General features: G+C 33.2%; 2 protein-coding genes across 2 annotated transcripts; both read left to right on the top strand.

The window, feature by feature from the left end:
* Positions 1 to 7,615: 7,615 nt before the first annotated feature.
* On the top strand, positions 7,616 to 9,951 carry LOC140802798 (transcription factor MYB92-like). The gene is made up of 3 exons (XM_073158424.1): positions 7,616 to 7,742; positions 8,558 to 8,693; positions 9,285 to 9,951. Exons 1-3 carry the CDS (start codon positions 7,616 to 7,618, stop codon positions 9,949 to 9,951), a joined length of 930 nt encoding a protein of 309 aa, XP_073014525.1.
* A 698-nt stretch (positions 9,952 to 10,649) lies between these two features.
* LOC140803223 (receptor-like kinase TMK4) lies at positions 10,650 to 17,724 on the top strand. Its single transcript, XM_073158964.1, has 2 exons — positions 10,650 to 13,052; positions 16,955 to 17,724. Exons 1-2 carry the CDS (start codon positions 10,760 to 10,762, stop codon positions 17,488 to 17,490), a joined length of 2,829 nt encoding a protein of 942 aa, XP_073015065.1. The 5' UTR covers positions 10,650 to 10,759; the 3' UTR covers positions 17,491 to 17,724.
* The last annotated feature ends 496 nt before the right edge of the window (positions 17,725 to 18,220 follow it).

The following is an 18,220-nucleotide window of genomic DNA, read 5'->3' as shown; positions in this document are numbered from 1 at the left end:
ATTTTCGAATAATGTGCTTTATTATGCCATACTTTTTCAGGTCTTCACATCACTCTTTCCTAATTGTAAGTTTCATACGCGAAACTTGAGGTGATTAGTCTTTAAAAAAAGGCAACGATATAGTTCCCGCATTTTGTCTTTTAACTCCCAAATTAGCTTATCTTTCGGTATGGTTAGACCAGTGTACTTTGACATACAAAATAATATTTCGTCTCAGTAATTGGTATTCTATCAGGATAGGAACTTCCACTGATACTCCTGCTTCGGAAATAACATGACCCAAGAAAGTCACTAACTTTTGCGAAAATTCACATTTCTTGAACTTGGCGTACAGTTCCTTCTCTTTTGGTGTATGAGGAATGAGAAGAATGTGATCTTTATTGTTCTCCTCACTTGGTGAATATACAATAATATAATCAATATACACCGCCAAATATTTATCAAAAATTACTTAAACACTTTATTCATGATATCCATGAATGTCGCTTGTTCATTTGTCAATCCAAATGGCATTATCATGAACTCGTAGTGTTAATATTTTGTCCTGAAGGCTGTTTTAGGAGTTTCTTTTACTTTATCCTTCAGTTGATGATAGCCTGACATCAAATCGAGCTTTGAAAAGACTGTAGCTCCTTTGAGTTCATCAAAAAGTCATCTATTATTGGAGGTGGGTACTTGTTCTTGATTTTGATATTGTTTAGTTTTCTATAGTCAATACACAATCTCATGATCTCATCCTTATACTTTACAAACAGAACCAGAGATCCTCACAGAGATGTACTTGGCCGAATCTGTTTCTTGTCTAGTAGCTTTTGAAGTTGTTCTTGGAGTTCTTTGAGTTCTGCTGGTGCCGTTCTACATGGTACATTTGAAATGGCGCTGCACCTGGCATTAGGTTGATCTCGAACTCAATTTCTTGGTCAGGAGGTTTGATTGATAAATCTTTATGGAACATTCCCGAACTACTAGAACATCCTCTAGTTTGGGCTTAGATCCTTCTTTAACTTCACTTTTCATTGCAAGGTGAAAATATTCGTTGCTTCTCATGACTATCCATATCGGGGAAGTGGAAATGAGAGCCTTGCGTTCCTTGGTCTTGCTATGGAATACTTGTTATTCTATACTTTGAGACTCGAGGATAACTGTCTTTCCATGAAAATCTACGACATCTTGATTATTGGCTAACGAATTCATCCCAAGGATAACATAAAAGTCCACCATCGTAAGTTGAGTCAAGTTGGCATTGAATGTAAGCGTACTAATACTCAGTTTATTCTATCTTGAAATTATCACCATTATTATCTTAAAACTTAAAACTTATATAGAATTTTGGAATTTAATCAATATCAATCTATAGCTTACTGACTTGAATAAAAAAATAATAACTTATTCGTTATAAGAATAATATTCATTCAATTTTGTACAAAAGAAACTAATCCTCAATTAATTCTTCTTTCTGACTCTTTCTTTTACAAAGGCCATGATCCTAGAGCGCTATAACACGAACCCGTTTCATTGAATGACTTTCTCCTTGGATCGTTTTTTTTTTTTTAAATTTTTGGTACAGTAAAAGAATAAAAAAAACTTATTATGTTACAATTTCCTCAATACCCACCAATATTTCAAGATTTATTTTATTTACATAAGATAATATTCTACTTATTATCTCAAAATAATATAAATTTCTTTAACTAAAGATATTGTTTCTCAAAATCATTTTAAACAGGATATTTCAAATTTACATATTTAAATTTTGCGCTTATCATTCTTAATAACCAAATTTTATATTCGCATAGTTAATTATTGATACAAAAATCAAATTTCACAAATATTATGTTCATACAATTAATTAATGACACAAAAATCAACTTCAATATTGGAATATCTACAAACTTATTATATAATTTTTATCTCATATTTTCATATATTATTTTTCATCAATAATTTATTATACTCGAGTCAAATCTTTCATCTTAAGTAGAAATCTTAAGTTAACATATATCTGATAAGTATATTCTCAATGACATAAGCTAATACGTACTAATTTTTTTCTTTTTACGTAATATAATTCCATAAAATTCTAACAAGTAGTACGATATACTTGTTGAATGAAATTTTTCGAGAAATTTTCCAAAATAAATAAATGAATAACTCAAACAGCTTTTATTGATTTCAAAGAGAAAAGATGTACAATCAATATTTGAACCATGATTGATACAAATTGACTGAACATCCTTATTGTAATCGCTGATCAAGACAAAAAAAAAATGGTTTAGAACAATCTAAAATGATAAGGATAAATTAACTAGACTGAAAGTAACATCACTTGATAAATTTCAAGTATTTATGTGCAATACGAAGGTCGAACAAGAATTTTTGAGAATTTTTTTTTATATAGATTATAAGCTCATGTGATGAGGTTCATGGGAAATTTTGCAGAATCTATAATTCCGAATTTCTTACGCAAAGTTATGAATTCTACCAGATTTTTAAAATTGGAACAAAACATAGGCGTTGAAGCACTTAAGGAGAGGAACTGAGGTGTCTTACTTACGCAATTTTATAAAAAATAGGCACAAAGGCATCCATCATCGGCGCTTAGGTGCTGGTGCTCGACAGATGGGTGCTGACGTGCTTGTCTTGCTAAAATTCGTCTGAATTATGTGTTGAATCCCGGTTTTCTACACGCCCAAACGCAGCGGAAGTTTAAAATTTTTATTTTATTTTGACAATCAAAATATATTTTTGCTTTGGGCGCTCGTATGATTTTAACAAACATTCATAGGGTGTTGAATTATACCTTTAGTGAATTAAATCACTTGGCTCCAACTAATCCGGTATAGGTGGATCTAGCTCTTGATGAATTCCCTACGAACTTTCTTCAAGGACTCTTTTCTTCTAATCAGGTCCACGACTAGATGATTTGTTCCTCTTCCAAATTGCACTAGAAATATTGGAAGATATTTAACGTAGGAGAGAATTATTTTGAGAGACGACTCAAACCCTAAAATAATTCAAGGTGGCCAATTTTTTTTTCTTTTGAAAGGGAGGTTCACGTGAGTTTGGTGGTGGTGGCTAGGGTTTAGATGTTTGCATGTGTTATTTATATTTAAATTAAACCCTAATTACATAATTAACATTAACGGGCTTGATTTAATTAATTTGGCTAGTCCAACTAGTTTAATTAAATTAATCAAAGTCCATTAAAACTTTAATTATTTAATATGTTGGACTTGTACCCCTACAAGCCCATTAAACATATTATCCACCATATTTAATTTATTAATTAATCAACTCAATTTTTGAGCTTAATAAATTAAATACATTATAAATTCAACATTTGAATTTATTATTTAAATTATAAATTCAACAACTTGAATTTACATTACCTCAAAAATTTAATATTTAATAAACCCAACATTTGAGTTTAATAAATTAAATCCTCAAATTTTATAAATTCAACTACTTGAATTTATTCTCTCCAAATTTCATAAATTCAACTTCTTGAATTTACTATATCATAAATTCAACTCCTTGAATTTATTTTCTCAAAATTTAATTATCATAAATTCAACTCCTTGAATTTACTATATCATAATATAAATTCAACTCCTTGAATTTATTCTCTCAACGGGAACAAACGATCCAGTACTTGTGTGACCCTCAATGGTTCAGGGATACAGCTAGCCGTGGGTTCACAACTCTTTGTGATTCAGGACATAATTTTTTATTCGGGCTTACCCTAGTTAGCCCCATTCTTTTCATCAACACCTTGATCAAGAATGTCAGAACTCATTTCTGATAGCACCCATCGGATCATGGTAAGAGCGTCTAGTAGCATCGCCCCATGATCCCCTAGGTATCACTGATAGTGCCTGCAAGAACCAGTAGATTATGATTAACGTACAGTACGGTCCCTTCATGTCATATATCTCGATCGAATCTACAACCATTGGTTCATCGAGGGTTGCATATTAATTCGATAATTATGTGATAACTATAATAGTGGCATCGCGTGTACTATTGGAGAACTCCTTCTCCAACTTACATCTCATAATCTGGCCAGAGATTCCATGCACTATTATTTCATTAGATCACATAGGATATCCACACCCGCAGGTGAGCGGTGAATCCCCGACTACAATGCACTGGCTCCTATATGTGTCGCAACTATACCCAACCTCGCCACCTGATGACTCTCCTGGAGCCGGTAAACGAGTCAAAGCACAGCCCTAGCATATAGAGCCTCAGTGTTGTCCCGGGTCGTAAGGACTAATGGAGTACAATCATAACCACGAACTTATCCTCTCGATGAATGATAACCACTTGGAAAGTCCGAGGGAGGGTTGTTCGGTATAATCATCATATGACTACCCATCTGTATGTTTGGACATCTCTATGCCCTTACCAAGAAACGCAGTACACAACATCACAGATACTAGTCTCGAGCTCAAGCGATCTTTATCCATGTTTTAGGCGGCTGAATCGACTAGGAACGAATTTAGAATATGCAGTGTTTACAAATGAGTTTCAACATCGAATTACGATTCATTTGTATTAAAGCATAATCAAGGACTTTATCTATGCTGCTTGCATGGGTATACAGATAAAGTATAACGAAACCATTAAAAATAAATTATATTAAAATAAAGATTGTTTATTACACTTGAGTCAATAAATTCCCTAGCCAACTGTTGGCTTGCAGGGCATCTACTCTAACATTATGTCCACAGGATTATGAACCTGACGTCTCTTATACTATTTAAATGTCATTCTCTGGGATTCAGGTGGGTTAACATTTCATCTAATTTATCTCAATTCTTATTCGAGAGAGAGTAGGAGTTGAGTGTTTGAGGAAACATTCAGCAAGTGAGAGCCGATCATGCACAACAAATACCAATGATACATATAATATACGAAATCATAATTTCAATCATAATTCATGTTAGATCTTATATGAGAAAAATACGAACATCGAACTAAACATCATCTCATTTTTCCATGGTCTATTGACCAATCTTCTATATGTTACACCTCTAAGGATAAACATTTTTTATACCACACCGCATCAGAGTCATGTCAAATCAAATATAAGAATTTCCTTTGTTATTTCTAACTCAAATAATCAAAATGAATTTCAAATTATTGAAACATTCTTTCAAATATTATATATAATATCGAATAAAAAACGGATTCAAAGATAACATATCAAATGGAAACGAATATATATAATGCCGATCAAAATTTCAAAGACATACGTAAATGATTTTTGTAAAACATTAAGCATATTTGCCAAATAATTATTGTGATATATATATTTATATATAAATATATATATATATATATATGTATGTATATGTATGTATATATATGTATATGTATGTATATATCTATATATGTGTGTGTAAAAGTTCACTTATACTTTTCAAAAAAAAAGTCCACTTATAGAATAATGCTCCAAAAAATGTGGAAAAGAACAAGAAGGCTGGAATTGATTTCTTCAAAATCAGTCAATATGCAGAAATGTCTACAGCACATTGGACCGTTGGATTGAGCTCTAATTTGGCCAGTACGTGTAAAAGTAAGTGAACTAAATAAGGAACATGGAGATCGAGTTTGATAATCATTTGTATCATTGTATGAACGAGAAACATTAGATGTGTTATTCTTGCCTAAAATCTTGGGTAGCTTTCTTGCGGAGATTCTATAAAAAAAATTTAACCGTTGGATTTAACTCAAGTTTATATATGATTTTCAGGACACAAGATAGTATATTAATATGAATGGTGGAGATCGGATTTGGCAGAATTTATGTTTGAAAGTATCGCTCGAAAATGGACAAAATCTTGTTGCTGTAAACTTCAAAAATATAAGAACTTTGGTATTGGGAATGCTTTGATGCATGATTTTGTTTCCCTTGGCAGCTGGTGTAGCTCGAAAATTATAAAGTGTTTGATATAGTATTGTGTGACTTTTGTCTATCTTATGACCTCTATTTATAGGCTTCAAGTGTGAGCCGAAAAGTCATCCATTCATGGTCATTTATTCTATTTAAATGTCATTATTCTACTTTATTGTGCTATAACAATTTTTTGCAATTCTCTGAATGAAGCCCATTCCTTACCCCTTTTATTTCAAAATTTGTACTTTCTTGTGTCATTATTTTTCAGGTCTTGACAATGTACATTTTATGATATGTTATTTGCATGCTTTTATTTTTATTCATTTTGATTAATTCAAGATTTGAGTTCATATTAATTTCATTTTGTTTTCAATTTTACTCATTTTTCATCATAGTGCTGACATTACATCGGATATGTCAGCAATGTCCAACATCATGATACCAATTTTCTGTGACACATCATCGTTTGATGGTGCCATTTTATCATTCTCTTGTGTAATGTCAACATTTCACTGAAAAATAACTAGATTTTTTTTTAAAAAAAATACAATTTAGTAGACTGAAAACATAAATCGAACGAAAATATGATTTAAAGAAATGTAAATTTCCCTAACAAAATCAGACTATGTTTCCCTTTCTCTATTCGTTTTTTATTGAAGTTCTCTCTCCATGTTTTAAGCAAATTTCAGTAAATCCTTGTAGGTATACATGAGACAACTTCCATCCTTAAAATTAAATTGTTGTAGGATTTTAAAATTTTGGAAATCTAACAAGTCAAAATTCCTCTCCAGCTAAATTAATTACACTCGAGCAATTAAACTTCTTACAGGATAATTTTTTGGTTCGATGCTTTGAAAAACTGCGACGGCGTTAACACAATCTCGTTTCTTCTTTTCTCTGGTTGCATCGAGTAGAGGATGAATTTTAGTCAGTGTAATTTGAAAATGACATGCAAACTTTATAATTTGATGACTCGATTCCCAGCTCGGTCCTCGTTTAGAAATTTTCCTCACTCCTTGGAAATTGATAAATATTTACATTGAGACTGGATTGTTCTTGACACTCGATTGTGGTAAATGTCTAGTTTTTGTTAAGTTTTAACTATTAGAAAGTATTTGGTTACTTCAATCCAAGATTAAAATTATCACCCTTGATCAAACTTGTGAATCTAATTAAAATACAAGCCGATCTCATTAACTTTATATTTAGAAAGCATTCAATATGTGACATTTAATTGTTAATCAACTAAGATTGGATCTATATTTAACCAAATAACTCATCCAATTCAAACCTGACACAAGAGAATGCTCTTTCAACCGGTATATACTAGTGATCGAGGCACAAAATATGTGAGTTGGATCATAACATATTTTATAAAGAAAGATTCGATATTTATTTCTCGATAAGAAAAAAAAACAAGAAGAAACAAGATCAAGACTGTTGCACTTGTTTTATAAGTAGCAATAGTTATAGCATGAAAAGCAATGTAACTGAAGTTATTATTATTATTTTTATTTTTCAAATTAAGGGAAAAAAATGAATATCAGATGCATTCGATCATGCAAATACTAGTTATCATGCATTTCTTGCCTCGAAGTCACACCATTACCTTTTATAATTGCATTCTTTTGGTCCTTTAATTTGGAAATTCTAACATCAAGTAATTCTTAAAATTCCAATATTTAGTATATATTTATTAGTATAGGATAAAATATGGTGAAAAATCAGCTTTCCATGAAAAGGGGTCTTTGGAATAACGAAGATGATGAGAATGAAAGCTTTGTTAGAAAAGACCAAAAGCAAGAGACAGGTAACCGGACAAGCTTCTCCAAGAGATCAGGTACATTTTCTTGATTCAGCTTCATTTCGATTAAATGATCAGATAGAACCGGAAATTTGTCCACGAAAACTTAACGATGCAGATGAATTAATCGGAGTGAGCTTGATATATATATCATGATTTGCATTTGAAATTATCGAATTCTTGTCTATGTGCTCAAGTATGCGCTCTCGAGCTTCAATACCGGCCATGAATTATATATTATAATCATATATTTAAAACTCAAACATGAGTCGTCAATTCTTGAATCTGAGCTCGATACTGATCTCAAAAAATCCAACTGAAACTCAAATTTTTTGTTCTAGCTAGATAGTCCATTCGAACCCCCAAAAAATTCTTTCTTCAAGCTACGAAATTAAGAATATCAATGCCGCACATTAAAGTAGATTGATGTTGATCTTGAGAGATGAAAGTTACTGTTTCAAAGATTTATTTTATGTTTGGTAAAACTGTTTTTTCCATCATATATATATATATTGTGTTTTGTGATTTTTGTATGTTAGTGTGTTATCAAATTAATTGGTTTTAGTCATGTCTCATTTATTTTTGACAATTTTGACAATTTGTTTTTCAATTTTAGTTATTTTTTCATAAAAGTTCTTAATTGTACTAGACAAGTCTGCCCCACGTTAGTAAAAGTCTAAGAGTGCTATAAAAAAAAGATAACAGACTAAAACTGAAATTTGATAACATAGAAGACTAAAATAGTAAAAAATATAACATGTAGAACCAAATTTACAATTTACCTTTATTTTTTAAAATATTTTTAAAGATGGTTTAATGTGTACAAAATTCGTGGCAAGAATGTTTGTCAGGATTGAGAAGTAGTAGTGGGAAAATTAGCAGGCAAAGGTGGAGTAATGAAGAGAAAGGAGTGGATCCAAGGGATAACAATTTCACCCCTCAAGAGGAGGAGTTTGTCATTAAGCTGCATGCGGCCATTGGTAGCAGGTAATTCGGAACTCTTTTTCATCCAAAATTTGACAAAAGAAATTGAGTTTTTATAATCAAATATTTCGGGAGAAAATAATATTTTTGTCCACTAATTCATTCAATTTCGAGTTTTAATCGATTAAGTTTTCAAATTTTGTTTTGATATACTGACTCTTACTTTTTGGTTATTTTGATCTAATTGATTACGTGACGTCAAACAAGTCAGAAATTTTTGATGTCATGTCAGTATTTTTCTATATTATTTCAGCATTTTCCGATGACACATCAACTCTCCAGAAAAATAGAACTGAAGCAAAAAAAAAAAAAAAAACCAAAGTTATATTACACTAAAATCAAACTTTGAAAAGTTAGACGATCAAAACTCGAAAGTGAAACTCAGTGAAAAAAAGTTATTTTTCGATTACAATGTGTCACTCTTTTGGTTAATATATATAATTTTGATATTCCACAAGTATATGATCTATAAGTTTAATCGAGAGTATTTTTAATATATTTATGGGTATAATGCATTTTATGATCCAACATTTATAATGATGTTGCAACCATTTGCATGCAACAACTAAAATTATACAATTCCATTATCCGCAGATGGCCCATAATAGCACAACAACTGCCGGGGCGAACCGAAATCGACGTGAAAATCCTATGGAACAGCAAACTAAGAAAGAAGCTATCTGCAATGGGAATCGATCCCGTTACGCATAAACCCTTCTCCCAAATCCTTGCAGATTATGGAAACATTGGTGCTTTCCCTAAAGACCGAGTACAAATCGCCATAGATTCGGCCAAGAATCCATTCATCTTGAAACAAGAACAACCACAAAGACATCAACATAGTGCTTTTGATTTTTGCTCCCAAATTTGTGCCATAAATATGGTCATAGATACCTCAAAGTACACGAACGCATCTAATTGTAACATGGCGCAAACTCTTACGACGGATCATGTTTCTTCATCTGAAATATCGTCTTCATTGGATCGCGAATTATCGAGCTTCTGTTGGAGTGATTTTCTTCTTGATGACGAGCTCTTGACATCAACTGAAGAGGGTGATAAAGAAAATGTGGGAATACTCGAACAAAAATGTGATGCAATTGCGGATTTTGGAGGAAATGGGATGAGACTGATCAACAATGGGTTCGAAGCATCATCGTCATCTTCCAATGGTTCGTTTGTCGAAGCCATGATCGAGCATCAAGATGAGATTATTTTCTCCCAGTTCCCTGGATTTTACGAAGAACCATTTAATCTTTGAAATAATTATGATTGTTCAGTAAATTATTAAAATTTGGGAAATATTAGTCATTGATGCTTTTTAAAATATGGCTTATGAACAAAAGCTTCCAAATCATCAATTAATTGGAGTTCAACGTAATATATGCAAATGTAAACAATTTTAAACAACCAATGAATGTTTAAATACATACAACGTCCAAGGAAAGTTTCGAGCGTCGAAACTAAAAATTTTAAATTTTTACCGCACTTTGGGTGAGATAAAATGGTACCCCAATAATAAACTCATAAGTATTGAGAGAAGAAATTCAATTGACATGCGATGAAACTAAAAATTTTAAATTTTTTATGCGCCTTGGATGAGATAAACGGTATCACAACAATAAACTCGCAAGTATTGAGAGAAAAAATTCATTGACACTGAAGAATATCGGATTAGTGGAAACATTTAAATTTGATTCTTAGTTCTTTTCGAGATGGGTCTGATCTGTCAAGAGCTTAAATGAAGGATACAGTTGGGTTGAGAGGAATGAATTGCGCCTGAACATTGAATCAAAAATATTTGACATTTTCTTGAAGAATTAATTTATAAAATTGGTGACCAAAAAGCTCAATCTAGTATATATTTACTTAACATGGTTGTTCATGTAATTTTACATTGGAGATAGATAGTACAAAACATATTTTCTTTGGTCAATAATCAACTGCCAATAACGGTTTCCTTATATTATTATGTAGTTCTCGCCTCCAATATCTCTTCCTCTCTCATATTCTGCAGAGATAGAGAGTGGGGGGAAGGGAAGGAAAGCAACCACCAGAACGCCGCCACAATGCCTAAAGAGAAACACAAATTCCCGTATAAATTATTTTTTATCTTAACATCAATCGCCGCCACTGTCGGCCACGTCTCCGCCGATGATGCACAAGTAATGGCAAATTTCGCCAAATCAATCAGCCCAACCCCGCAAGGATGGACGGGTTCCAACTACTGCAAATGGCAGGGTGTCTATTGTGATTCATCAGGGAAAGTTAGCTCAATCAATTTGTCATCAAAATCGCTTTCTGGGATGATCCCATCAGATTTAAACCAGCTTTCTAGCCTCAAATCCCTTAGCTTGCAAAGAAACCTGTTCTCCGGCCCCTTGCCGCCTTTATCCAACCTCGATTCCATTCAAGAAGTCAATCTTGACGACAATAATTTTGATTCCATCCCTCAAGGATTGTTGTCAGGATTAACAAGTTTGCAGACTTTCAGCGTCAATAACAATTCAAATCTTCCTCCCTGGAGAATACCTGATACTCTCAAAGATTCCAGCACTCTTGTCAGTTTCCAAGCAAGCAAAGCCAATCTTGTGGGCGAAATCCCAGACATTTTCACTGCCCTGCCGAATTTACAGAGCCTCAGGCTCTCGTATAACAACATGTCGGGATCTCTTCCCTCTTCATTTGCGAAATCAGCGATGCAAAATCTGTGGCTTAATAATCAGATGATGGGATTTTTTGGAACAATTGATGTTCTTGGAACAATGACACAACTGGCAGAGGTTTGGCTTCATGTCAATAAATTATCAGGCCCGATACCTGATCTTTCCGCCTGTACAGAACTGTCTGATCTCCAGCTCCGGGATAATCTTCTAACTGGTGTGATTCCCGATTCGTTAACAAAGCTTCCAAAGCTCCAAGAAGTTAGTTTGCAGAACAACAAATTCCAAGGGCCATTTCCTAGTTTTCCGCGAGGTGTTCAGGCTAATATTGGAACTACAAACAGTTTCTGTAGCCCAACACCAGGCCCTTGTGATCCTCAGGTTACTATATTACTTGAAGTTGCAGGTGCATTTGGCTATCCTATGACACTGGCAGAATCATGGCTTGGAAATGATCCATGTCAGAATTGGAAGTTCGTTTCATGTGATGCTAAAGGAACTATAGTTATAATCAATTTTGCGAAACAGAATTTGACAGGAACCATATCACCGGCCTTCTCCGAATTAACTGAGTTGAAAACTTTACTTTTAAATGATAATAATCTTGATGGAACCATACCCGTGAGCTTGGCGAGTTTAAAGCAGCTCCAGATTCTTGATGTCTCAAACAACAATCTCTCTGGGCAAATACCGTCATTCTCTTCATCTGTGACCATAAAAGCATCCGGTAACATATATATTGGGAAAGATTTACCGAGTAACTCTCAGGGTGGAAGTTCATCATCCAACAACGGAGAAAATATTGATTCCTCTAGTGCAACTAATGGGGTAAAATCTTCTGCATCTACTGTATCTCCATGGATGATCATTGTTCCTATCATTTTCCTTGTGATTGTAATTTCTGCTCTGGGTTTTGTGATATATAGACGTTACTCAAAAATGAGAACCAACAGATACAAATGGGTTGATAAAAGGAGTGAAACTGGGACAAACAGAAAACAGATGAACTATAAATTCGATAAGGCAAAGGAAAAAGAGAGAAGTTTTAGTGACAGTACAAGTGGAACTCCCATCCGTAACATCAGTGAGAAGAATGATTATCAGATATATGATGGTGGAAATATCATCATCCCGATCGACATTCTCCGCGAAGTGACTGAAAATTTCGGAAAAGACAACATAATAGGAAAGGGAGGATTCGGCATTGTTTATAAAGGACAACTCCATGATGGCACAAGAATAGCAGTGAAGAGAATGGAGTCCTCTTTGATAACCGATAAAGGTATAAGCGAGTTTAAGGCTGAAATTGAGGTCCTCACAAAGGTCAGACACAAGAATTTAGTTTCGCTTCATGGATTTTGTGACAATGACAACGAGAGACTTCTCGTTTATGAGTACATGCCTCAAGGGTGTTTGGGCCAACACTTGTTCGAATGGAAAGAACTTAAAATCCCTCCACTTACATGGAATCAGAGGGTAACTATTGCATTGGATGTAGCTAGAGGGGTTGAGTACTTGCATAGCTTAGCCAAACAGAGCTTTATTCATAGAGACTTGAAGCCATCAAACGTTCTTCTTGGGGACGACATGAGGGCCAAGGTTTCTGATTTTGGATTGGTGAAATCCACCCCTGATGGTAAATATTCACTTGACACTCGTTTAGCGGGAACGTTTGGCTATCTTGCTCCTGAATATGCTGGTATGTTTCATTTCTACAATTTTTTATGTTTTATTTCCCAATCAATTCAAGAATCCTACTTGGACCAGGACTCTATTTTTCCATTATTTAAAATCTATCATATATGTATTTTTTTACTTTTGAAAATATCATGCATAACTAAATCATTATCAACTTTTGATAATATATATATATGCTTTAAATTAAATAATTTTTATTTAATCACACAATTAATTGGTTAATATATTATACACTCTTCTAGAATATTTCATTATAATTTTGCACGTAGTAGTCAATTCTATTATTATTATTTTTAACAGTAGATTATAAATTTACTAAATAAATAATTGTTATCTCATTATAACCACGATCAACGATTAGACATCGTCGATGTGTCCAATGTACAATTCTCATTCATCTAATAAAAGACGAAAATTTCAAAGGACAAAATTTTTCACTGATACATTTGTTATGGCTGTCAGTTTTGTGATCTCTTTCACTAAAACATGCCATTAAACTCTTCTCATTTAATTAGCTGTTAAGATAACTTTTGTTGGTCCCTTAATTTCTAATCATTATTGCAATACAATCTGATTAGAGTTCATTAATTTCAGCGGAAAACGAGTTTAAATTTTCTTTACAACGAGCCCAAAACGCGTCAACTATAATTATAATACTAAAAATAGTATATAATATCGTCTCGACTCAACATGCCACAATATAAAATAAGCCCACACGTAATCCAAAACAACTTCATACAAACAAACTCATATCCTCGAGACATGCCCCGGCATATAGATACATATACATATACTGGGAAAGAATACTAAACCTCAGCTCAAACTATGACTCTCTCCTGAAGTACCCTCTCCGGTCTCCTGATATCCTGGAGTACCTGTCATTGTCCACACCCAAAGACAACAACAGCCCCATCTGGGGTGAGCAAAGCTCAGTCTGAAACAACCACAATATATATCACATGTATCTAAACAATGATATATGATATGCAATGCATGTATGTCGTGGAGGTATCAGGTCAAATGCCCATCCATTGAGCACATGTCAGAATCAATCGAATCGCTATCAAATCAATGCTCGAGCTGGCACACCGGCCTCAATCAGGGATACTCATATGATAACGTCGACAAAGCGTCATCAAATCTCAAATCACAATCAATCATTGGGGGCAACAAATGACTATGCTTTAAGGGTCATATAATACCAAACATAGCATCGTGTTCACAAACCCCAGAATGAAATCAAATCATATTAGGGTATCCAAGGATCATAGCTCAACGTGCATGTCATGTATGCCACATAAACTCAACAAATAAGGCATATAGACATGTATTCTCAATCCAATCATTCAAACATATATCATATAATACATATACTTGTCGTATTCTACCTGGTCGCAAAATACCTCAATTCTTCGTTTTTAATTGATGTAGCTTGAAGATTTCAGTATAGAAACTCTATCTACATCAATAATATTCACTTCAATCAATAACATCATTCAAAATCAACAATATAAGTTTCAAATATCTTTTGAAACTTTGAAATTTCATATCAATTGAAATCATAACATAATTCAATTCCGACATCAAAACTTAGATTTTTGTCGGTTATTCTACCCTATATATAATCAGAATTAATAACAATTGACAAATAATTATTCAATCTCAACTCAACGATTAAAATTCTCTAATTATAATAAATTGGGAATATTTCAAAATAACATTACTATAATCATCTCTTCTTCGTTAAAATCATACATTATTCAACAATCTTCAATTTCTGTATGATTTAACAATTTATTGGATTTATTCCAAAAATCGACGGATTTCAAACATCACCAAAAATATAAAATTTATATCAAAAATCGAAGACCTCGTGTCAATGATCCCAGAACTGAAATCGGTTTGTCGAGGATAAACCGATAAATCATAAAACTGAAAAGAAAAATCGAAAACCCTTTTTCTCTTTTCTCTTTCTCTTTCTATCTACGTTCATTTGAGTTACTCAAGTTAATTTTTTTAAAATATTATATTATATTAATAATATAATATATACTATTTAACACTTTAACACCGATATATCTATTTGGACTAGTCAAACGATCAAATTTAAAAAACTCAAAACATGAAAGTTTTAGCACTATGCTTTGGCTTTCCAGTGAAATTGGTCTCATTTCATTTGGACTAATGCTCAGACTAATATGCTAAAAACCATAACACGTGTCACTAATTACCATTTTGCCCTTAAAAGTAATTTATTATTTTTCAACTTATTTACAAAAATGCTATCAAAATAAATTGAATATTTTTCAACTTATTTACAAAAATACCATCAAAACTATTTTAAAAGTTGTTGGACTATTGTTTATTCTCGGGGTCTCATAACTTTCATATCTTACATCATATGGAATCAACTTATAAAATTCTTTATAAAGAATCTGTTTGATCTCCTCAATCTACAGTAATTCAATTTCTTGAACTTGACTATCTCAACGGGAACACGTAATCTAGTACTTTTGTGACCATTAATGGTTCAAAGATAAAGCTTACTGTGTGTTCACAACTTCATTTGATTCATAATAACATTTATTATTATTCGGGATTACCAATTAGCATCATTATTTTCATCAACCCTTAGATCAAGAATATCAGAACTTAAGTTTGACACCAATAGGATCATGGTAAGAGCGTCTAGTAGCATCTCCCCCTGATCCCTTATGTATCACTAATAATGACTGCAAAAATCTTAAGCTATTGGTAGCGTACAGTACGGTCCTTTCAACTCATATACCTCTATCAAATCTACAATAATTGGCATATCGAGAGTTGCAAATGAATTCAATAACGATGTGATATATCTTTGAGTAATAACAGTGACATTGTATGTGCAACTGAGGAAACATCTTTCCAAAATGCACATGTCTTACTCTGGCCAAAGATTCCTTGCACTATTAACTCATAAGATCGCATATGATATCTTCAACTGGAGGCAAACAATGAATCCCTAACTACAATGCATTGGCTCTACGGATTTCGACACTATACCCAACTTCGTCATCTAATGACCCTCAATGGACTCGATAAATTAGTCAAAATGCAGTTATAGTACCCAGAGCCTCCATGTTGTCTCGGGTCAAAAGACGAATGTTTGTACAACTATAACCACATAATCGTATCTCGATAAATGATAACCACTTGGATAGTCCGAGGGAGGGTTGTTCAGTGCATCACCAAATGATCAACTTTCTGTATGCATGAACATCTCCATCCCCTTACTAATGAAACATGACGTTTACATCACAGATGCTGGTTTCAAACTCTAGAGACTTTATCCTTAATTATTTTAGGCTCTTGATTCGACTAGAAATTTTTTAGAATATATTGTACAGTTCCTAATAAGTTTCATGATCTTTTGTTACGACACAAACTTCATGGTACCTATTGTATATTCAATAATTTTATATATGCAGCTTGATTGGGTATACATATAAAGTAAATGTCACAGTTGGATAAAGCCGTAAAATATTATTAAAATAAAGATATTTTTACATAAGAGTCAATAAAACTTAAATCACATGTTGGCTCGCTGAGCACCTACTCTAACACAAACCAGCATCGTATGCTCCTATTTAAGAACTTGGGAGAGAATTAAGGTGTTAGATGTGTCATATTGGATGAATAATTTTCTGAGACATTTATATATGAAATTGTACAATTTTCCACCAGAGCTACCTTTTGAGACGAAGTTAAACTAATGTGATGTTTTCAGAGGATGATTCAAAAGATGTTTTAATTTTTTAAAAAAATTGAAACTAGATCCACATATCCTTGGTCCTACTTATATGCTATATATGTGTAAATAATATCGTGCAATCTAATGGTCATCATTGAAATCTTACCATACAGCCACTGGTAGAGTGACAACAAAAGTCGATGTATTTGCCTTCGGAGTGGTGCTGATGGAAATGATCACCGGCAGGAAAGCTTTAGACGACTCACTGCCCGAGGACGAAAGCCAACTCGTGACATGGTTCAGGCGCCTCCTCCCCGACAAAGGTGCCATAAAAAATGCTCTCGATCCAGTCCTCCAATCAACCATCGATGAAGAAGATCAGGAAAGCATCTGGAAGGTGGCGGAGCTCGCTGGACACTGCACGGCTCGAGAGTCGTACCAACGGCCCGACATGAGCCACGCGGTGAACGTGCTCTCGCCTTTGGTGGAGCAATGGCAGCCTGTTGCGGACGAGAAGGAAAATTTCGGGATGGACTTCAAAATGAGCCTCCCACAAGTGTTGCAGCAGTGGAAAGATAATGAAACCTTGTCTTCTGATTTTTACAATGGGAATACACGTGAATATAGCTCCAGTTCCAACAGCACCGGGAGAATGGTGAAGAATTCCGAATTTTCAAGCTCCTTCGACGAGACTGCTGGTGGGAGATGAAGAGAAATGGATTCATAGCAGATATATGAATATAAATGAATCACTGCATTTACTGATCACACAAATGCTCGAGGGGAAATATGCATTAGCAGCTATAAACCCAACAAAAATGCTCAAACTTGCTTTTCCCCTGTAACTTGTTACATGCTATTTCCTTCATATATTTTTTATTCTATATCATATTGTATGTGAACTATAAATGTATTTGTTTCTTCATCACGTCAATTTGCCAAAAATTCAGGATTTTCAGCATTATCTTATCTTTATAACAATAATATGATGGATGCTTTTGCTGATTTGAACACTAAACATTAATTAATCATTGGAGTTAATTATAAACACAAAAAATTATTGAAAACTACTTATGAATTAAATTCTCTTATTTTCAATTTTGAGTACACATATTTTTGAAAACACGTACGGACCGATATGTGTGCATTGAGACAAAACACAAATAGTTAACATATTATTTTTTTCCAATGAGGATTTTTGCGTCCGGGGATTTCACAGCCGGTTAACTTTAATTATTTCCAGTAACTTTCTACTCAAATCTTTTATTTTTATTGTAAAAAAAATATTTATGTTAAAAGTAAAAATTTACGGTAAAAATTAAAAATATCAAACTTACAAATATATTAAACTACAAACTTTATAAAATTTTGTCTACTCATTTGTGTTCTTCTTCACAAATTGAGAGATTTATTTATAGAATTTTTTTGGAAATAATCCA

The sequence above is a fragment of the Primulina eburnea genome, chromosome 10, assembly GCF_022965805.1.
Source record: "Primulina eburnea isolate SZY01 chromosome 10, ASM2296580v1, whole genome shotgun sequence".
NCBI classification, from domain to species: domain Eukaryota; kingdom Viridiplantae; phylum Streptophyta; class Magnoliopsida; order Lamiales; family Gesneriaceae; genus Primulina; species Primulina eburnea.
The sequence above is the reverse complement of the archived record's forward strand: the minus strand, read 5'-3'. Positions and strand labels throughout refer to the sequence as shown.